The sequence below is a fragment of the Lacerta agilis genome, chromosome 4 (assembly GCF_009819535.1).
Source record: "Lacerta agilis isolate rLacAgi1 chromosome 4, rLacAgi1.pri, whole genome shotgun sequence".
NCBI classification, from domain to species: Eukaryota; Metazoa; Chordata; class Lepidosauria; order Squamata; family Lacertidae; genus Lacerta; species Lacerta agilis.
The window spans coordinates 25581646-25598206 of NC_046315.1; the positions used below are offsets into that span (position 1 = coordinate 25581646).

The 16561-nt window shown below is 42.8% G+C and overlaps 1 protein-coding gene across 11 annotated transcripts in view; it reads left to right on the top strand.

Moving 5' to 3' along the window:
- The window catches only part of FRY (FRY microtubule binding protein), a 170483-nt gene that overhangs the window by 126253 nt on the left and 27669 nt on the right, over window positions 1-16561 (top strand). For all 11 annotated transcript variants that reach the window (XM_033146473.1, XM_033146462.1, XM_033146465.1 and 8 more), the window contains exons 40-48: window positions 2009-2207; window positions 4123-4244; window positions 5333-5520; window positions 8066-8160; window positions 10956-11563; window positions 11930-12027; window positions 12126-12296; window positions 14119-14259; window positions 15471-15653. In XM_033146473.1, the coding sequence (XP_033002364.1) occupies window positions 2009-2207; window positions 4123-4244; window positions 5333-5520; window positions 8066-8160; window positions 10956-11563; window positions 11930-12027; window positions 12126-12296; window positions 14119-14259; window positions 15471-15653 (1805 nt within the window). The remainder of the gene's footprint in view (window positions 1-2008; window positions 2208-4122; window positions 4245-5332; window positions 5521-8065; window positions 8161-10955; window positions 11564-11929; window positions 12028-12125; window positions 12297-14118; window positions 14260-15470; window positions 15654-16561) is intronic.

A 16561-nucleotide genomic window follows, 5' to 3' on the forward strand; every position in this document is an offset into this window, starting at 1 on the left:
GAAGGGGCAGGTGTGTCTGTCTCCCTTCTCTCTGCTGTGTGGCTTCCAGGGTTCCCTGGCTGGTGTGCAGGAGGATCCTGGGCAACTATGGGTTAACACCCTGCCAAGGACAGGCAGGGACATATTCCTTCGTCCCTCCTGCTGTTTATGTATTCCACATCAATCCTTGAGTCCTGATATGACAGAGACTGTACCTATAGCTCAGGTATAATTTTGAAGAACTACAGACCAAGGATGGCATATGTCAGCAGTAGTCAGCAGCCAGAAATCCTTTTGAATGAAAGGTCCAAATCTAGCATTGACACCGGAGGAGCAGGCTGTGTCCTTCCAGTTTCTCCTCATGGTGTGTGATGTTTCCACCCGCGAATTCCTCCTATTCTGAATATCCATCCGTATAAACTTTTGCCTGTGCTCCTTTCTCCACCGTGGCCTATATAACACATGGCTAAGGAAGGCTCTTCCTGTGACTCTTTTCTCATTGTAAACAGGATCAAATTCATAGACATGCTTGGATTATGAGACTGAAGCTTGCATTTTTTGCTCAACCTTTTCGGAACCGGGGCTTGGGGCTTTGACACTTGTGTAATGGGAGGTAGAAGTGTTGTCCAGATAAGGGGACAATTCCATCAAGTGATGCCTCAGTGCATTTAACCTTCAGCCAAGCACATTTTAAGTGCGGACTATGTGGGTACTTAGCAGCAGAAATTGTGCTCGGTTAACTCCTTCCACAGTCCTGCTGCTCAGCTACCCAGACCTAAGATATGGTCTGGCTAAGCGTACATCCCAACCCAGGGTTGTAGTTTGCCTTCCCCAGACAAACAGTGATGAGTAGGAAGCCAAGAACAAACCTTGGCTACAGCTCATGATTTGTCTGGAGCAAGACAAGCCGTGAGCCCAGGGTCAGACTTAATGCCAAACTAAACCATGGCTTAGGTCTTCATAGTGCAGCAGCAAGGGGACCAAGAGAAGAGCACAGTGGCTACAATTTGGGTTTGACTTACTTGCAAACTTGAGTCATTGTGGCTCGAGGAAGAATTTCACACAAAACTTATATAAATGGACTCACAGCTGTCCATGGAGGCGCAGGTCAATTCTGTGTCCAGGGCAGCTGTCTACCAGATCCATCTGGTACGCAGGCTGAGACCCTACCTGCCTGCAGCCTGTCTCACCAGAGTGGTGCTTGCTCCTGTTATCTCCTGCTTGGACTACTGCAATGCACTCTATGTGGGGCTGCCTTTGAAGGTGACCTGGAAACTGCAACTAATCCAGAATGCGGCAACTAGACTGGTGACTGGGAGTGGCCGCCAAGACCATATAACACCGGTCCTGAAAGACCAACATTGGCTCCCAGTACATTTCCGAGCACAATTCAAAGTGTTGGTGATGACCTTTAAAGGTCTAAACGACCTCGGCCCAGTATACCTGAAGGAGCATCTCCACCCCCATCATTCAGCCCGGACATTGAGTTACAGCGCTGAGGGCCTTCTGGCAGTTCCCTCACTGCGTGAGGTGAGGGCCTTCTCAGTAGTGGTGCCCACCCTGTGGAGTGCCCTCCCATCAGCTGTCAAGGAAATAAACAAACTATCTGACTTTTAGAAGAAATCTGAAGGCAGCTCTGTTTAGGGAAGTTTTTAATGTTTGATGTTTTTAATATTCTGTTGGGTAGCTGCCCCGAGTGGCTGGAGAAACCCAGTCAGAAGGGTGGGGTATTATTATTATTGTTGTTGTTGTTGTTGTTGTTGTATATGAAAATGGTATATTTAGACAAGCTTTTAGAAAGGAACATGCACTATTTCAAAACCCCATGATACATAACGTGTAGCTGTTTTGTAACTCCTGATCACAGATTTGATCGAGCAGTCTCTTCTGTTATTTACTCCTGGTTCTGTGAGGGTTCAGGGCAGCTAAAACTATTACCAAAGACATTCTTGCCCTGCGATGATTCTTGAGGGGAGTTCTGACCTCGGCTGCGCATTCCATGTTTATCTTTTTTCTCCATTGCTGATAGGTGGCTTTGACTTTCTGAGGGAGTACCAGTCTTCTCCCGTGCCAGACTCTGGACTCAGCTCCAGCTCCACCTCTTCCAGCATCAGCCTTGGAGGGAGCAGTGGGAACCTCCCTCAGATCACCCAGGAGATAGAAGACATGGTCCCAGCCGTAGAGACAGATGAAAAGGCAAACAAGCTAATTGAGTTCCTGACTACCAGGTAATCAAATCAGAGCAAAGATACCGTGCATTCCGCTGCAGCATACCTTTGGAAGAATGCGTCTGTATCCTAATCAGATGAAGGAGTACGTTCCAGCGCAAGTCTCTGGCAAACACGCAGTCATAACACATTCCCAGTCGTTTCCTGACCTTTGTAGATAATTCTGTAAAAATAATAATATTTAAAACAGTTGCAGATTTCACACAGACAGAACCTGTGAAAGAACCAGCTTCCATAATAATAAAATATGTAACCTGTTTGGCTGTTGAGTCACGTCCCAATTAATTACCAAAGCTGCCAAGTCTGTGGCGCTTTGTTCTGCTTTTGGAGCTAAAACCAACCGCCGTTTCAGTCTTAACTTGAGAAACCAACAGTCAAAATCACAGAAAACCCTAAGACAATGAAAATAGCATGGCTGGGATTTCTAACTCGATCTAACAAGACTTCGTGTAAAATTAACATAGGTGCAAATGTAAGCAGTTGCCACTATTGCATAAAAATTACAGCAGATTCTCTGAACACCTCCTGCTTGGTGCTTATAGCCACTTGTGAATCTTAGGCAAATGGGTGGCATTATTTATGTATTATATATGCTATGATTTATTACAAAAGGTTGGGTTTTGGGGTGATGTTGAAACACCAGAAGTTGATAGAATGAAGTCAAGTTGAGAAGGACTGGGGTCTAATATGGTGGGAAGGAAGAAACATCAATGACTTGAGGCCTGAGGACTATTTTAAATCCTGCGGAGAAGCAAAGTAAAATACTTCTGCAATTCTTGGCCACTTGCTTCTACCGATAATTGTATTCAGTTTCAAATTCGGTCTTCTCTTTTACATCCAGATGTACCCACATCCTTTAATAACTTGAGGGTTTGGTGGGAGGAGCGAGAACCTCCGACAGTAGAGGAACTAATCTATAGTTGCCTTGTGCTATGAGTTGAGACAAAATGGGAAGTGCTTGTTTGTGCTTTTTTTGCCAGCGGTGATCTCACTTCCGGTGATTTTTCTGGGTGCTCTTAGCGCCACGGGTGAAAGTATTCACACACTGTGCTGGGTCAGCAACTACCCTGCCAGGAATGGAGGGGGGTGGTAGTGGGATTCACCCAGACCAACCACAGCTCAACAGGGTGCAGGATGAGGAGCTGCTGCAGCTCAGCAGGTTGGAAAAGCACTTGCCCAGTTGAACTAACACTAGCCAGAGCAGGCAACGAAATGGCTACAGTATGGTAAGACCGTATCAGCTGCAGAGATGCACTTCACCTCCCTCTCTTGTATGATGACTTCTGCAGTGATACAGGTAGCAGGTGTGCATGCCCACCCCCGACCCTGCAACCCTTTAGTAATGCAGGAAAACATGGCCCTTAACTTCCATTTGGCTCATTTGTCCTTAGTGACGTCATCATGCTCGGCACCTGATCCCTGATTGACTGGGATCTGTATTCCCGGGAAGAAGATGGCCCAGTTTAAGAGAAACAAAACGTACAGAACTACCGGTAGCTGCTTGCTGGGCTCACACAGACAAAATGAGTGGAAGAAGAAGTCACAGAGCATTGCCCCCCACTGCTCCAAAGTACTGCTTTTGTGCCGAAAGTTGAGATGAGAGAAGGTTCCGCTCAGCCCCACCTGACATTCGCATTTAAGAAATTTCCTTTTGCTTCGCACTTAGCTTGCCATGGAAAACTAAGGCTCTGCTATTATCTCAAATAGATTATAGTAAAAAGAAAAAGATGAGTTGCTTTTTAAGGATGGGATAAATTGCATTTCTGAAATGTGTATCGGAATGAATGGGATGGAGTCCACTTTTTAGTATTTCAGGTGAAAGAGGAGGCAACTGTGCAGCTTAATTATACCTTTTTTAAAAACAAAACAAAACTGGATACTAAAGAAAAATGCATGCGTGTTTTCTTCTTTTCAGGGCGTTTGGTCCTCTTTGGTGCCACGAAGACATCACTCCCAAGAACCAGAATACAAAGAGTGCAGAGCAGCTTACCAACTTCTTGCGTCATGTTGTCTCTGTCTTTAAAGATTCCAAATCAGGTACTGAATGAATCAACTGGTTGTTTTTTTTATGGGGACCCTCAACTGGTGCTGTTTTGCTGAATAATTCCTACTGTTTTCTCTCAGATCATCCCTGCAAGCAATTGTCATTTGTAGTGTTAATAAAAAGCGGGGCAGGGGAGAATTTCTGTACCTATATTAATTTTTATGGTCTGATTTCAGGTGATTATTCACATAAAATAGGGGCATAGGCTGCCTTATACCAAGTCAAGTCTGTTGTGTAGTTCAGTATTGCTTATACCAAGGATGGGGAACCTGTGCTCTCCAGGTATTGTTGGATTGCGATTTCCGTCCTCCCAGACCATGCTGGCTGGGGCTGATGGGAGCTGGAGACCAAAAACAATTGGAGAACCACTAGAGGACCGGCAGTGACTCCCCAGGATTTCAGAAAGGGAATTTTCCCAGCCCAGCCTGGAGATGCCTTAGGAACTTCTCTATGCAGTCTGCTTTATCTTTAGAATTTTTAGATGGTGCAGATATTTTCAGATTAGCCATTTCACTCTAGATGTCAAGAACCCTATCTTTGCTCCACATGAGTAGTATTTGAAAAGTGCCTATGCTCGTACCTTTAATTATACTGTTTGGGTGGAAGAATTTTACCTGGATTTGCAGGAAGGAATAACTCCTGGCCTGGGCTTCTGACCTCAGCCCTTTGCCCTGATTATCATCACCACAAGAGAGCCAGTGTGGTGTAGTGGTTAAGAGTGGTAGACTCGTAATCTGGGGAACCGGGTTTGCATCTCCGCTCCTCCACATGCAGCTGCTGGGTGACCTTGGGCTAGTCACACTTTTTTGAAGTCTCTCAGCCCCACTCACCTCACGGAGTGTTTGTTGTGGGGGAGGAAGGGAAAGGAGAATGTTAGCCGCTTTGAGACTCCTTCGGGTAGTGATAAAGCGGGATATCAAATCCAAACTCTTCTTCCTAAAGCTATTGCTGCTTACATCTGCAGCCAGTCAATATTAGCCTGACCATAATTTTTAATGATTATAAATTAAAATTTGTGAGCTCCCACATTATTTATTGATTGCCATTTGACAGCACGAAATCTTTTCTTCTCCCACTTTAGGTTTTCATTTGGAGCAGCATCTTAGCGAAATTGCGTTGCAGACAGCCCTTTCCAGTTCTTCGAGACATTATGCTGGCCGTTCTTTCCAGATATTTCGAGCTCTAAAGCAACCTCTGTCTGCACATGCACTGTCAGATCTTCTTTCAAGATTAGTGGAAGTTATAGGAGAACATGGAGAGGAGATTCAGGTACAAATATGCTTCAGCATTCGTAAGAACAGAGGAAGTTACCTCATACTGAGTGAAACAATCAGTCTTGTCTGAACTGACCTGCAGGTGGTTCTCCAGAATTTTGAATAGAAGTATTTCCTGTTCCTACCTAGCGATGCCAGGGAGTTGTATAGCTGACAAAGCACTGGAGAAACATGATCAAATCTCAGAGTCCCAGTTAACAGTCTGGTAGCCCTATTTTGGACCAATTGCAGTTTCCAGGCCAATTTCAAAGGCCTTAAACACAGCATCCTGCAGGAATCTCGGCCATGGGTAATTGTGCCCAGGCTATCTCCATCCAAGTATAGCCGCGACAGCCATTTTGGCCTCTAAGGACAATGGTGCATCATCAAACACACACACACCCATTTAAAAACTAGTCCTTTAGATAAAGCGCAACTGCCTTCAGAATGGGTTGAACACCATTCACCAGAACAAACAAACCACCCCTCACCACTACCTCAATTTTTTTCTGAGTTGAGTTTTGGTTTATTAATTCTCATCCAATCCATTACCATGCCCAGGCACTAATCCAACACATCCAGGGGCGTAGCAAGGGGGGGATGTAGGGGGGGACCGCCCCATGTTCCATAATGGAGGGGGTGACAAATTATCAAGGAACAATTACTGCCCTACTAGGGCTGTTCATTAAAAAACTTCTTGTTTTGAAAATGCGTGCTCCAAAGGTCTTATCTTACTATACTAAGGATTATATAGCTATATATGAAATTTCATGCATATCGGTTAATATCTTGACCCTCCTCCACCAAAATAGCTGTTTACTTGGCTGTTTTCCTATGTCGTGAAGGCTGAAATTTCAGTTCAGTGGAGCACTTATTGTTCCCAACCCTAACTCTGTGGAAAGCCATCTAATTAGACTTTCATTTGATTTTGAGATGTTTTTAGGAGGTAATTTAATTATTGTTTGATTTTATACCAATGTTATGTATCTGATGTTAGCCACCCTGAGCCCAACTTTGGCCGGGGAGGGCGGGATATAAATAAAAGTTAATTATTATTACTTGTTATTATTCCTTTGTAAGAAAATATGAAATAACATAAAACCATTTTTGCGGGGGGAGGGGAATCAATGGGAGGGAGGACAAGAAATTTTCCGCACCAGGTATCACCTAACCTTCCTACGCCTCTGAGCACATCCACTGCCTCTCCTGAATTGGATGAAAAATACAGTGAGGTGGATGGCCGCTGGGGGGAGAGCTTTTTTATGGTGTCATGTGCTCTAGAGCTATCACCCTTCCTCGTTACTCTCAGGGCTTTGAAATGATGCCTTGTTTGCTTGAAACGACTGGAACTTAATTTGCTAACACGTTGCAAAGCTACTGGAGACATTAAAGATGATTCCTATTGCTCACATATTTGTTTCTTGAATAAATTTTGTACAAGTCCTGATTAAACATCGTTGTGATGTGTGGAGAAGAAAATGTTTGGATTTTGATTTGTTTAGATGGTGGCATTGCACGGAGAGGTTAAAAAGGAAATTGGCAGTGCAGTACTGAGTTTATTCATGATTTCACAATTGTGGCGTGTAGCAAACCCATTTCATCACAGTGCAGAGAGTTCAGTTTCTCAGAACTGGAGCAAGACTAGACACGGGATTCATGGGCAGGAGCAGTTGGAAAAGACTTGCCTTGGAATGCCCTCTACTTAAAACAAAAGAGATAAATAATGGTTTCCCGCATATGATCTGACAGCAGTTGCTAACATCTATAACTCTTGAGAGCTGCAGATGCATACAAGGCTAAAATTTTCCAGGCAACATTGCATTCTTGGTTCTGTTCAGCAACACACAGCTGAGTATTTGGGAGCAACAAATGAAAATATTCAAAGAGAAATTGAGAGACAATTATTATTATTTACTGAAATATGAATCATCTTTTACATGGGTGCCAAGGTAATTTACAAATCTATCATAAAATTGCTAAAAAGAGTTTTTTAATGATTTTTTTTAATCACTGCTTAAAAATGAACATGAGACCTTTTTATCCAGGTGGAAATATTTGTTGAAACAAAAATGTATTTGATTATTTTTGGAAAGTACAGTGAATAAAAAACACTCTTGTACAACAAAGTAGGACAGACTGCAGATCTTATATCTTTCCTGACATCTCATGCACTGTGGAATCTATCCAGTGTTGCTCAAGGTCTGAGAAGGTGCTCATTATGAGTTTTTTTTTTACCAAAGGAGTGATATCAGGGATATAATCACGTGCACCGACTTTTGGTTTCTTTTGTTCACACATTAATGAAACTGAATTAATGAACCTGAAGTCATGCTTACTTAATGAATTAAATAATTAGCTATTTATGTTTATCAAACTATTCAAAACTAACCATTCATCATAAATGGTCCATCTTTTTCAGAGTTTAGTTCCAGAGGTTCAATAATTGTGATTAACAGCATTATATGAGAAATGCTAAACTTTAGACGGCAGGCATATTGAATACTGCTGAGGAGGGCTGAGCATTCATACTTAAGTAACCATCTTTCTGCATTTTTTGGCAGGGCTACGTTATGGAAGCGCTGCTGACATTAGAGGCTACTGTGGATAATCTGTACGACTGCCTGAAGAACAGTGATCTTTTGACAGTTTTGTCTCGGTAGGAGTTTTGCCTCATAGTTATAAGGGTCCTTTCAGTAAAACTCCCAGGTTATTAAGGCAGAACACTTGTCTGAACTGCACAGGGAAAGATGCACAAGTAACTTAACTCAACCCCCATTTGTTTAAACAGGCTGCGTGCAAGTAATCTAAATTAGCAGCATAGTCAGTTCTCGTTACATCTGGAACACTGTCATGAAAGAGAGGGCATTTGTGAGATCTCTTAAGTTGAGAAGTCTAGCTGTGCAAAACTGCCAGTTATGGGGCAGAGACGCTACAACACCCCCCCCAAAAAAAAAAACATTTTGTTGATTATTTTGCCTAGCTCAGCACCAAAAAACATAAAACTCACTGCTCTTGCACAACACAGTAAGCCCACAATTTATGCACATTTACCGTACTTTTATAAGACACCCCCTATTAGGGGGGGGGCTCAAATTAAGAAAATGGGGAGATTGCCCAGAGTTGTTGGGCTTTTGGGGGGGTTGCCAAAAAATCGCACACCAGCCTCACCTATGCTGCCACTCACACGCACCACAAAAGCCAGCTATTGTCTGTCCCCTCGCCGCCAGAAGCCACCTATTGCCCACCCAATTGCCACAGCACCAGCCAATCAACAACAGCCCTTGAGGCAGCCACCAATAACATGCCCAGTAGCCGCTGACAATCTCCGGCTCGCAGCATCAACCAATCCCATGTCCCCACAATGCACTACCCCCGATTATAAGGACCCCCCCCCCCCGGATTCTGAACATAATTTTCTAAGAATAAAGCCTCGTCTTATACACAGAAAAGTACTGTAACTTGTGTGCATTCAGCTTTATGCACATGACAAAAATGTGGGTTTTTTTAATCAATAAGGGGGTAGGAAGGGGAAGGGTGCCTGAGGAAAAAGACTTTGGCAATCCCGCCCACCATTGAACCCATTGTGTTTTGACTATACACGATTTTGGGTTTAGGCGCCATCCCCGGAATGTAACCCCAGCGTAAGTTGCAGGTGTACCGTAGTTCACCAAAATAAGTTGGCACAATAAAGTTTGAATTATTGTCCATTTCCATCTCAGGGTTATACACATTGTTTAAGGGTAAGTGGGACTAGAAGTCAATGATGTGTGAGTTTTATTTACCTCCTCTTTTTTAAACAAATCAATTACAAAAAAGAGAAAAATATACAAAAGCGAAATCCCAACTCACCCCCTCCCCGATGGATCAATGTAGTTAAGTTTACCAAAATCCCATCTGTGATATCAGTAGTTGCCATTCTTCAGGGTTATCAGTAAAGTATTCTATTTATCTTTGAGCATATTTCTCCCCATATTTCTTTACTCTCCCATCTCAGTTGCGCCACTTGACTTCAGGAGATTGGAAGCACTGACTTTGGGGAGACAGAATGGAACTGCGAATGGTGGGAAGGGAAAAAGAGTACCCTCCTTCCTTCCTTCCTTCCTTCCCAGCAATGGTGACCTCTGTTCCCATTGTGTCATCAATCACAGCAGTTTTACTAATTCTTTCAAACAGCAGAAGGATGGGCATTTTATTTAAATGGCCCACAGAGGAAACTATTCTGCTGGGTGCCACATGAATGGCCGTGTTTGGCTTTGACTCAGTGTCATATTGTCAAGGCTGTGTGTCTGCGCTGACAGATCTCTGACACAACTCTTTCATGAGCATTCCTCTACTCCCCTTTAATAAATTTGTGGTGATGGTTCTTAGAATGTGGAGGATGATGGGGTACAGAGCCCAGTTTGTCTGTGTTGTCCTTGTTTGATTTGCTTTTTCCGAGGCATTGTCCAAGTCCTCCCAATCTAATCAAGGCAGACTTTGCCTTGGAGGGATGTCATTTCCTATCACCTGTTAGAGAAAAGTGGAGAACTGAAAAGTTAGATTGCATGCATTCATTCCATATATGCAGCCATGGAGAGATTGCTGCTAACCTGCCCCTTCTATGTGAAGCTTGCCCAGTATATTATCTTACCTAAAAGCCTAACCTTATTTGGCAGCTGGGCAGGCAGCAAAAGTCCTCAGAATGGGGGTCCAGTTAATATACAGGCATCTCCCTCCTGGACTAATGGAAGACTTACCCAGCAGCTAGGAATGGAGCTCATTCCTGGGCCAAGCCAGCTTTCTCAGCAAAAAAATTCCTACATCTATGCCTTTTGTAGCTACACTGCAGACCACAACCCAAAGCCTGCCCACTAGATGCTTATTTAAGTCTTCACCTTGTGGCTGGGTTTGCCAACGATTGCATCAAATTCTATTTGCATCTAATTTACCCATATTTTCCTTTTGGTTTATATCTTCTTGAGATATAGGCTGTGTATATTGTGCACTAAAACAAAAAACAAAAAACCCCCACAAATTCTGCACTCAGGTAAACCATATCCTCTATTAAAATTCTCGAATCTATAAAAATTTCAATAGTTAACATACTTGCACATTCTTGCTCCTTTCCCTCAGTGTATTGTGTTTCTGCAAATCGTGTAAAGGTGGCAAAGCTTTATCTCCATAATACAAAGTACACTGAGACCCCAAGTCTAGAACTGGGCCTTCCGAAATTGCTCTTAATGCCTTCGTCTGGATCCAGTGACTCTGAAGTGTGCATATGAGTGCTCCTATTTGTATGTAGAGCAAAAAAAGGAACAGGAATTGACTTGACTGCTGGGAAGTGTTTTGCATTTGGAGTGGGATTGCATGAGTGAGGCATTCTTTACTGTTGAGGTGAATTGGGAAGCTCCTGTTCACATGGATCTCCAGGTACTGGGCCCAGTAACTTTTGTTTTGTTTTGTTTTGCTTAGTTCGTCATCACCGGATTTAATGTCAAGTTCAAAGCTGACCGCAAATCGGAAGAGTACAGGGCAGCTGAATGTCAATGCAGGTGCTGCAGGTGGCAATACAGCAACTGCTGAGCGCAGCAGGCACCAGAGGAGCTTCTCAGTGCCAAAAAAGTTTGGGGATGTGGACCGATCCTCTGACCCTCCTCGCAGTGCCACCCTTGACAGGATACAGGCTTGCACTCAGCAGGGCCTCTCCCCCAAAACCAGGAGCTCGTCCTCTTTAAAAGACAGCCTCACAGACCCTAACAATATTAACAACCCTACGAACCTGTTAGCCACCATCTTCTGGGTTGCCGTGGCTTTGATGGAATCCGATTTTGAGTTTGAATATCTAATGGCGCTGAGGTTGCTGAATAAGCTGCTTGTTCATTTGCCACTGGATAAAGTGGAAAACAGAGAAAAGCTAGAAAAGCTGCAAGGGCAGTTGAAATGGACAGATTTCTCAGGGCTCCAGCAGCTGCTGCTTAAAGGTTTCACTTCCCTTACCACCACGGACCTTACGCTGCAGCTTTTCAGTTTGTTGACCCCGGTTTCACGAGTGACCATGGTGGATTCCTCCCAAGCCATAGGTAAAGTCGCTAGATGTTTTGTTTCATTGATTGATTGTGTTTCTTCTGCATTTTTAGCTAAAAGGCCAAGTATCTATTATAAGGAATATGTCCCTCATAGCAATCGATAATAATCATTATGTTTTGCATATAAGAAACCAATCCTCCAAATATGCAAAGGTAGCATTTCCTTACCGTCGCGGGGATGGAGAAAGAGGATCGTGCGTTTAAAATAATATCACACTGCATGCGCTTGACACGTTTTTGTGTAAATACAGGATGTTTTAAAGTGGAGGTATATATGTTTTTATTATGACAGCATGAAGTACAGTTTGAAATCTGTATTGTTCGTGCCTTCTCAAATTTCTACTTTTTTGTGTGCGCCAGGATTTCCATTGAATGTTTTGTGCCTCCTGCCTCATTTAATTCAGCACTTTGATGGCCCAAATCAGTTCTGCAAGGATATCGCAGAGAGGATTGCTCAGGTACCATCTGTCTTCAGTTCATCGTAGGTCTAATTAAATCCCAGGATTGTTTTTGGATCGCTGTTAACATAACTTTCATGTTCCCTATATGTCATCAGGTCTGTCTAGAAGAAAAGAACCCCAAGCTGTCAAACCTAGCCCACGTCATGACTCTTTATAAAACTCACAGCTACACAAGAGACTGTGCAACCTGGGTCAACGTCGTTTGCCGTTACCTTCATGAAACATTTGCTGATACTACTCTGAACATGGTTACATATTTAGCTGAGGTATGTTTCTACTACTCAGTCCATTTCTGTCTTCTACTGGCAGCTTTCCTAAGGCTGTAATCATAACCCATTTATCTGGGAGTAAGCCCCATTGAAGTGAATTGGGTTTAGTTCTGGTTAGGGGTTGCACATTATGTTCCCAAATATTCAGCGAAGGAATTCCTGTGTATTTGTGTGTGTACTTGTGTAGGTGTGTGTATAATAATAATATAATTGGCCCAAAGGCTAGGAATGCCTCCCCCAGGAGACTCTGAGAACAGATATTAACCATTAAAAATAAATAAACCATTAAAAATATTAACCATTAAAAATAAATAAATAAACCATTAAAAATAAATAAATTAGAACAAATGTATAATAAACAGCAGACATTGTATAACCTCCGTGCAAGCAAATCAGGATGAATGCTCAATAAACCTGTTTTCCAGAGGCACCTTCTCTTGTACACACACATAAACAGCAGAAATGCTCTCTTTCTCTGAACTGTTTGAGAGAGAGAGACAGTGTGCAATGAAAGTTTACAAAACAAAGGATTATGACTAATCAAGTCTAAAGGGTTTGTGAAACTTACTTGGGGATAACTTCCATTGAAATAAATGGAACTGACTTCTGCATAAACTTGCATTCTTTTTGGAATCTACTTCAGTGTAAGCATAGCCCAGGCATAGGCAAACTTGGCCCTCCAGCTGTTTTGGGACTACAACTCCCATCATCCCTAGCTAACAGGACCAGTGGTCAGGGATGATGGGAATTGTAGTCTCAAAACATCTGGAGGGCCGAGTTTGCCTATGCCTGGCAGAGCCTTGTGATGTGCAGTTTTTGATAAAATGTCAGCCTCTTTTGAACAAACCAGAGTTTCCTTGCTTCTATCATTGGAGTGCAAGAAAAACTGTCATCTTGCCTCTCCTACAGCATTGTTTTGATTATGCTGATTTATCATCCTGGACTGTACAAGGAATGTATACACAAGTGAGTTTTTCCCCCCATGCATTAGAATTGCTATGATAGTTCCTTTGACTGTTCACTGAGAACCAGAATAGCATTACCAAGTGTTATATTATTTTGATTTATATAAATATTGAGCTCTTGGTATTCCTTTCCACAACTTGGGTCTGGACGCTCAAGTTTGTTTGAAGGACATACAAAACAGATGCAAGAAAACATCTGAAAATCTCCTTGGAAATTTAAAAAGCAGTAATGGCACCAGCTTTTGAAAGTTAGCACATTTGCTTTTGAAGCACCAACATGGCCAGAGGTTAGCAATGGTGGATGAAGGCTAAACAAGGAAGTTGTGGGTAGGCTGGCTTAGAGAATGAACTATGAGGATGCTAACCTGTTTAGGTTCCATAGGTTAATTTTTTATTGTAAAAGTTGGTGCAAAGTGAGTTCCTTCAGAACGTTGCATCTGAGTTCCATAACGAAATAGATTATCTGTATGTAGCCGAGTGCACTAATGTGCAAGATTCTAACCTATGATCTTCAGAGTTATTATCCAGGAGCTGGATTCAACTAAATAGGTGTACTAGCGGGAGCCATTTCAACAAGTCCCACTAGTGCAATGGGACGTTCTTCCCCACTCACACCATGTACCTGCTACATTCCCCAAATCTTCCCTGGGAGTGGGAGAACACCCATAACAGTGCAAGGCGGGAGGGGAGGAGAGGTTATTCCACCAGATAAACTGAAACACTAGCACTGATGGAATGATTAGAAAAGTGAAATGTTGAATTCCTCCCACATCTCTCACCATTTTACCTCTGTAACAGCAAAACTGGTGTGTTTCTTATTTAAGGATTGTGATTTTGTTTATTTTTTTTCACAGCTGCTGGAAAAGGGGCTTCCCAGCATGCAACAGTCCCTTTTGCAGATAATCTATAGTCTTCTTAGTTATATGGACCTATCAGGCATTCCCGTAAAACAGTTTAACATGGAGGTGTTAAAGACCATTGAAAAATATGTGCAGGTAAGTATTGCATTCACCTCATAGAGCTTGTATAAAAAAAAAACAACCAGTGCTTATTTGCTCATTTAGAAAAGGATTTATATGCACTCACATAAAATATAAAGGCCTCATGTAACCTAGTTTCCCCTTTCACTCCTAAGTTAGTGGCAAGCCAAACCTTTCCTCTGAAATGTGGCAGACTGTCACATCAGAAATGAGAGTGGTAAGTTTTGGGGAAGTGGAGGAGAAAACACAGAACAGGCTTGTTCACATAGTGCCAAGCTATGCTTTGACATTGTGTCTGATTTGCTGCACGTATGCTGCAGCCAGAGGTGGTTTTGGGGTAGCATGGCCAGTTTGGCCGCATTGGGTGCCGTGCTGCAGGGGACGCCACAACAATGCTGTAGAAAGGAGCGTGAGAGGCGGGGGGCAGCGAATCTTAGCGTTGCACAGGGTGCTGCTGAAATTTGAAACTCCAGAGTCCACCATTGCTGTTTCAGTCAGTTCCAACTTCTGTAGACATTAAATCCAAATTCTGCATTCAGAATCAGTTGCAGAATTCACACCCAGGATAGCATGCATTTACTCTGATCCATTCTGCTTCTGAGATACATGTTTCCAGACAATTTGGAATTTTTCTGCAAGGAGTAATGCAAAGGAAAAGGAGAGCACAGACAGCAGGCAAAAGTGCTGCAGTTATCACTGCACTCCAGATCCCATTTCCCCCCTCCATATGCTGCATTAACAAATCCTTAACCTGTCACTCAGAGGAAGGGTCCTGGTTCAGGGAAATTTTTGTGCAATTAAATTATACTTGAAATAAAATCAGACTCCTGTCCAAATACTACCCAAGTTTTCTTTGCTTTCCGCTGGAAACACAATAGTTAGAAATGATTTCAACAAAAGGCAAGAATGTAAGAATGTAAAATTCTGTGCCTAAATAGCAGTGTTACAGAAAAAAATATTCAAAGCTGATTCAGTCCTCTTTATTCTCAGTTGGAGAATTAATTCATGGTCTGAAAAGGATGTTAACATACTATAATATTCTCATTTAACTATGTGTGGTATATATACATTCTGTGTATATATTGTCAAACCTGTATTACATTTGAAACTAGCATTATTATTTAACAGTAAGTAATTTTATTGTGTGTGATGTTCTTCCTCTTCTCGTAGATTTTGTTCCCACTTAATATATAATATGCTATATATTTGTGAAAAATTGTTTCCAGAGCATTCACTGGCGAGAAGCCCTAAATATATTGAAGTTGGTAGTTTCGCGCTCAGCAAGCCTGGTTTTGCCCTCCTACCAGCAGCACAGCGATCTTTCAAAAATGGAAATACATCGTGTGTGGAACAACGCTTCCAAAGAACTACCTGGGAAAACGTTAGACTTCCATTTTGATATTTCTGAGGTACTAGATTCTCGTCGCAATAAATCTGCATGTCCAGTGCTTGCCCCTATGAAAGCTGAAGCAAATAGAAATGCTGTATCATTTTTAAAACACATAATCTTAAACACGGGTTTCAATGAGGCATGTGGACAAGGTGCTTGGAATTGTGTGGTTGACTACTTGCACTCTGGACTGTTGCCCCTCCTGGCTGATAAAAAATAGCAGGGAGGGGACAGGTGGCTGGCGGGGGGGGGGGGGATTAACGCCTCCTTGTGAGAGAGGGGCGGTCCCTGCCTGATTAAAGGGAACAGTGGTAAAAACTATTCCTCAAGAAACCCTCCCTGGATTTGGAGAATCTAAGTAACTTCCAACTAGTTGCCAATCTCCCTTTCTTTGACAAACCACATCCAGGGTTGCCGCAGGTTGCCACAGATCAGATCCAGGTGCTCTTGGAGGAGACTTATTTTCTAGAATGAGCCTGTTTAGGCCCGGCTTTGACACAGAAACTGATCCCTGTATGATGACCTCTGTTGAGAGAGACGGACAGGGGAAATGTGTCCTGTTAATTGCCCTCAATCTCTCAGTGGCTTTCAATACCATCAACCATGGTATCCTTCTGGAATGACTGAGTTAGGGGTGGGTGCCACTGTTTTGTGGTGGTTCTGGTCCTATTTGGATGGTGGTTTCCAGAGGGTGGTGCTTGGGGAGTGCTTTTCAGCCCTGCCTTATAGAATTGTAAAATCATAGAATTGTACAGTTGGAAGGGACTCCCAGGGTCATCAAGTCTAACCCCCTGCAATGCAGGAATCTCAGCTAAACCATATATGACAGATAGCCATCCGACATCTGCTTAAAAACCTCCAAGGAAGGAAAGTCCACCACGTCTCGTGGGTGTCTGGTCCAGCGTCAAAAAACTCTTACTGTAAAGC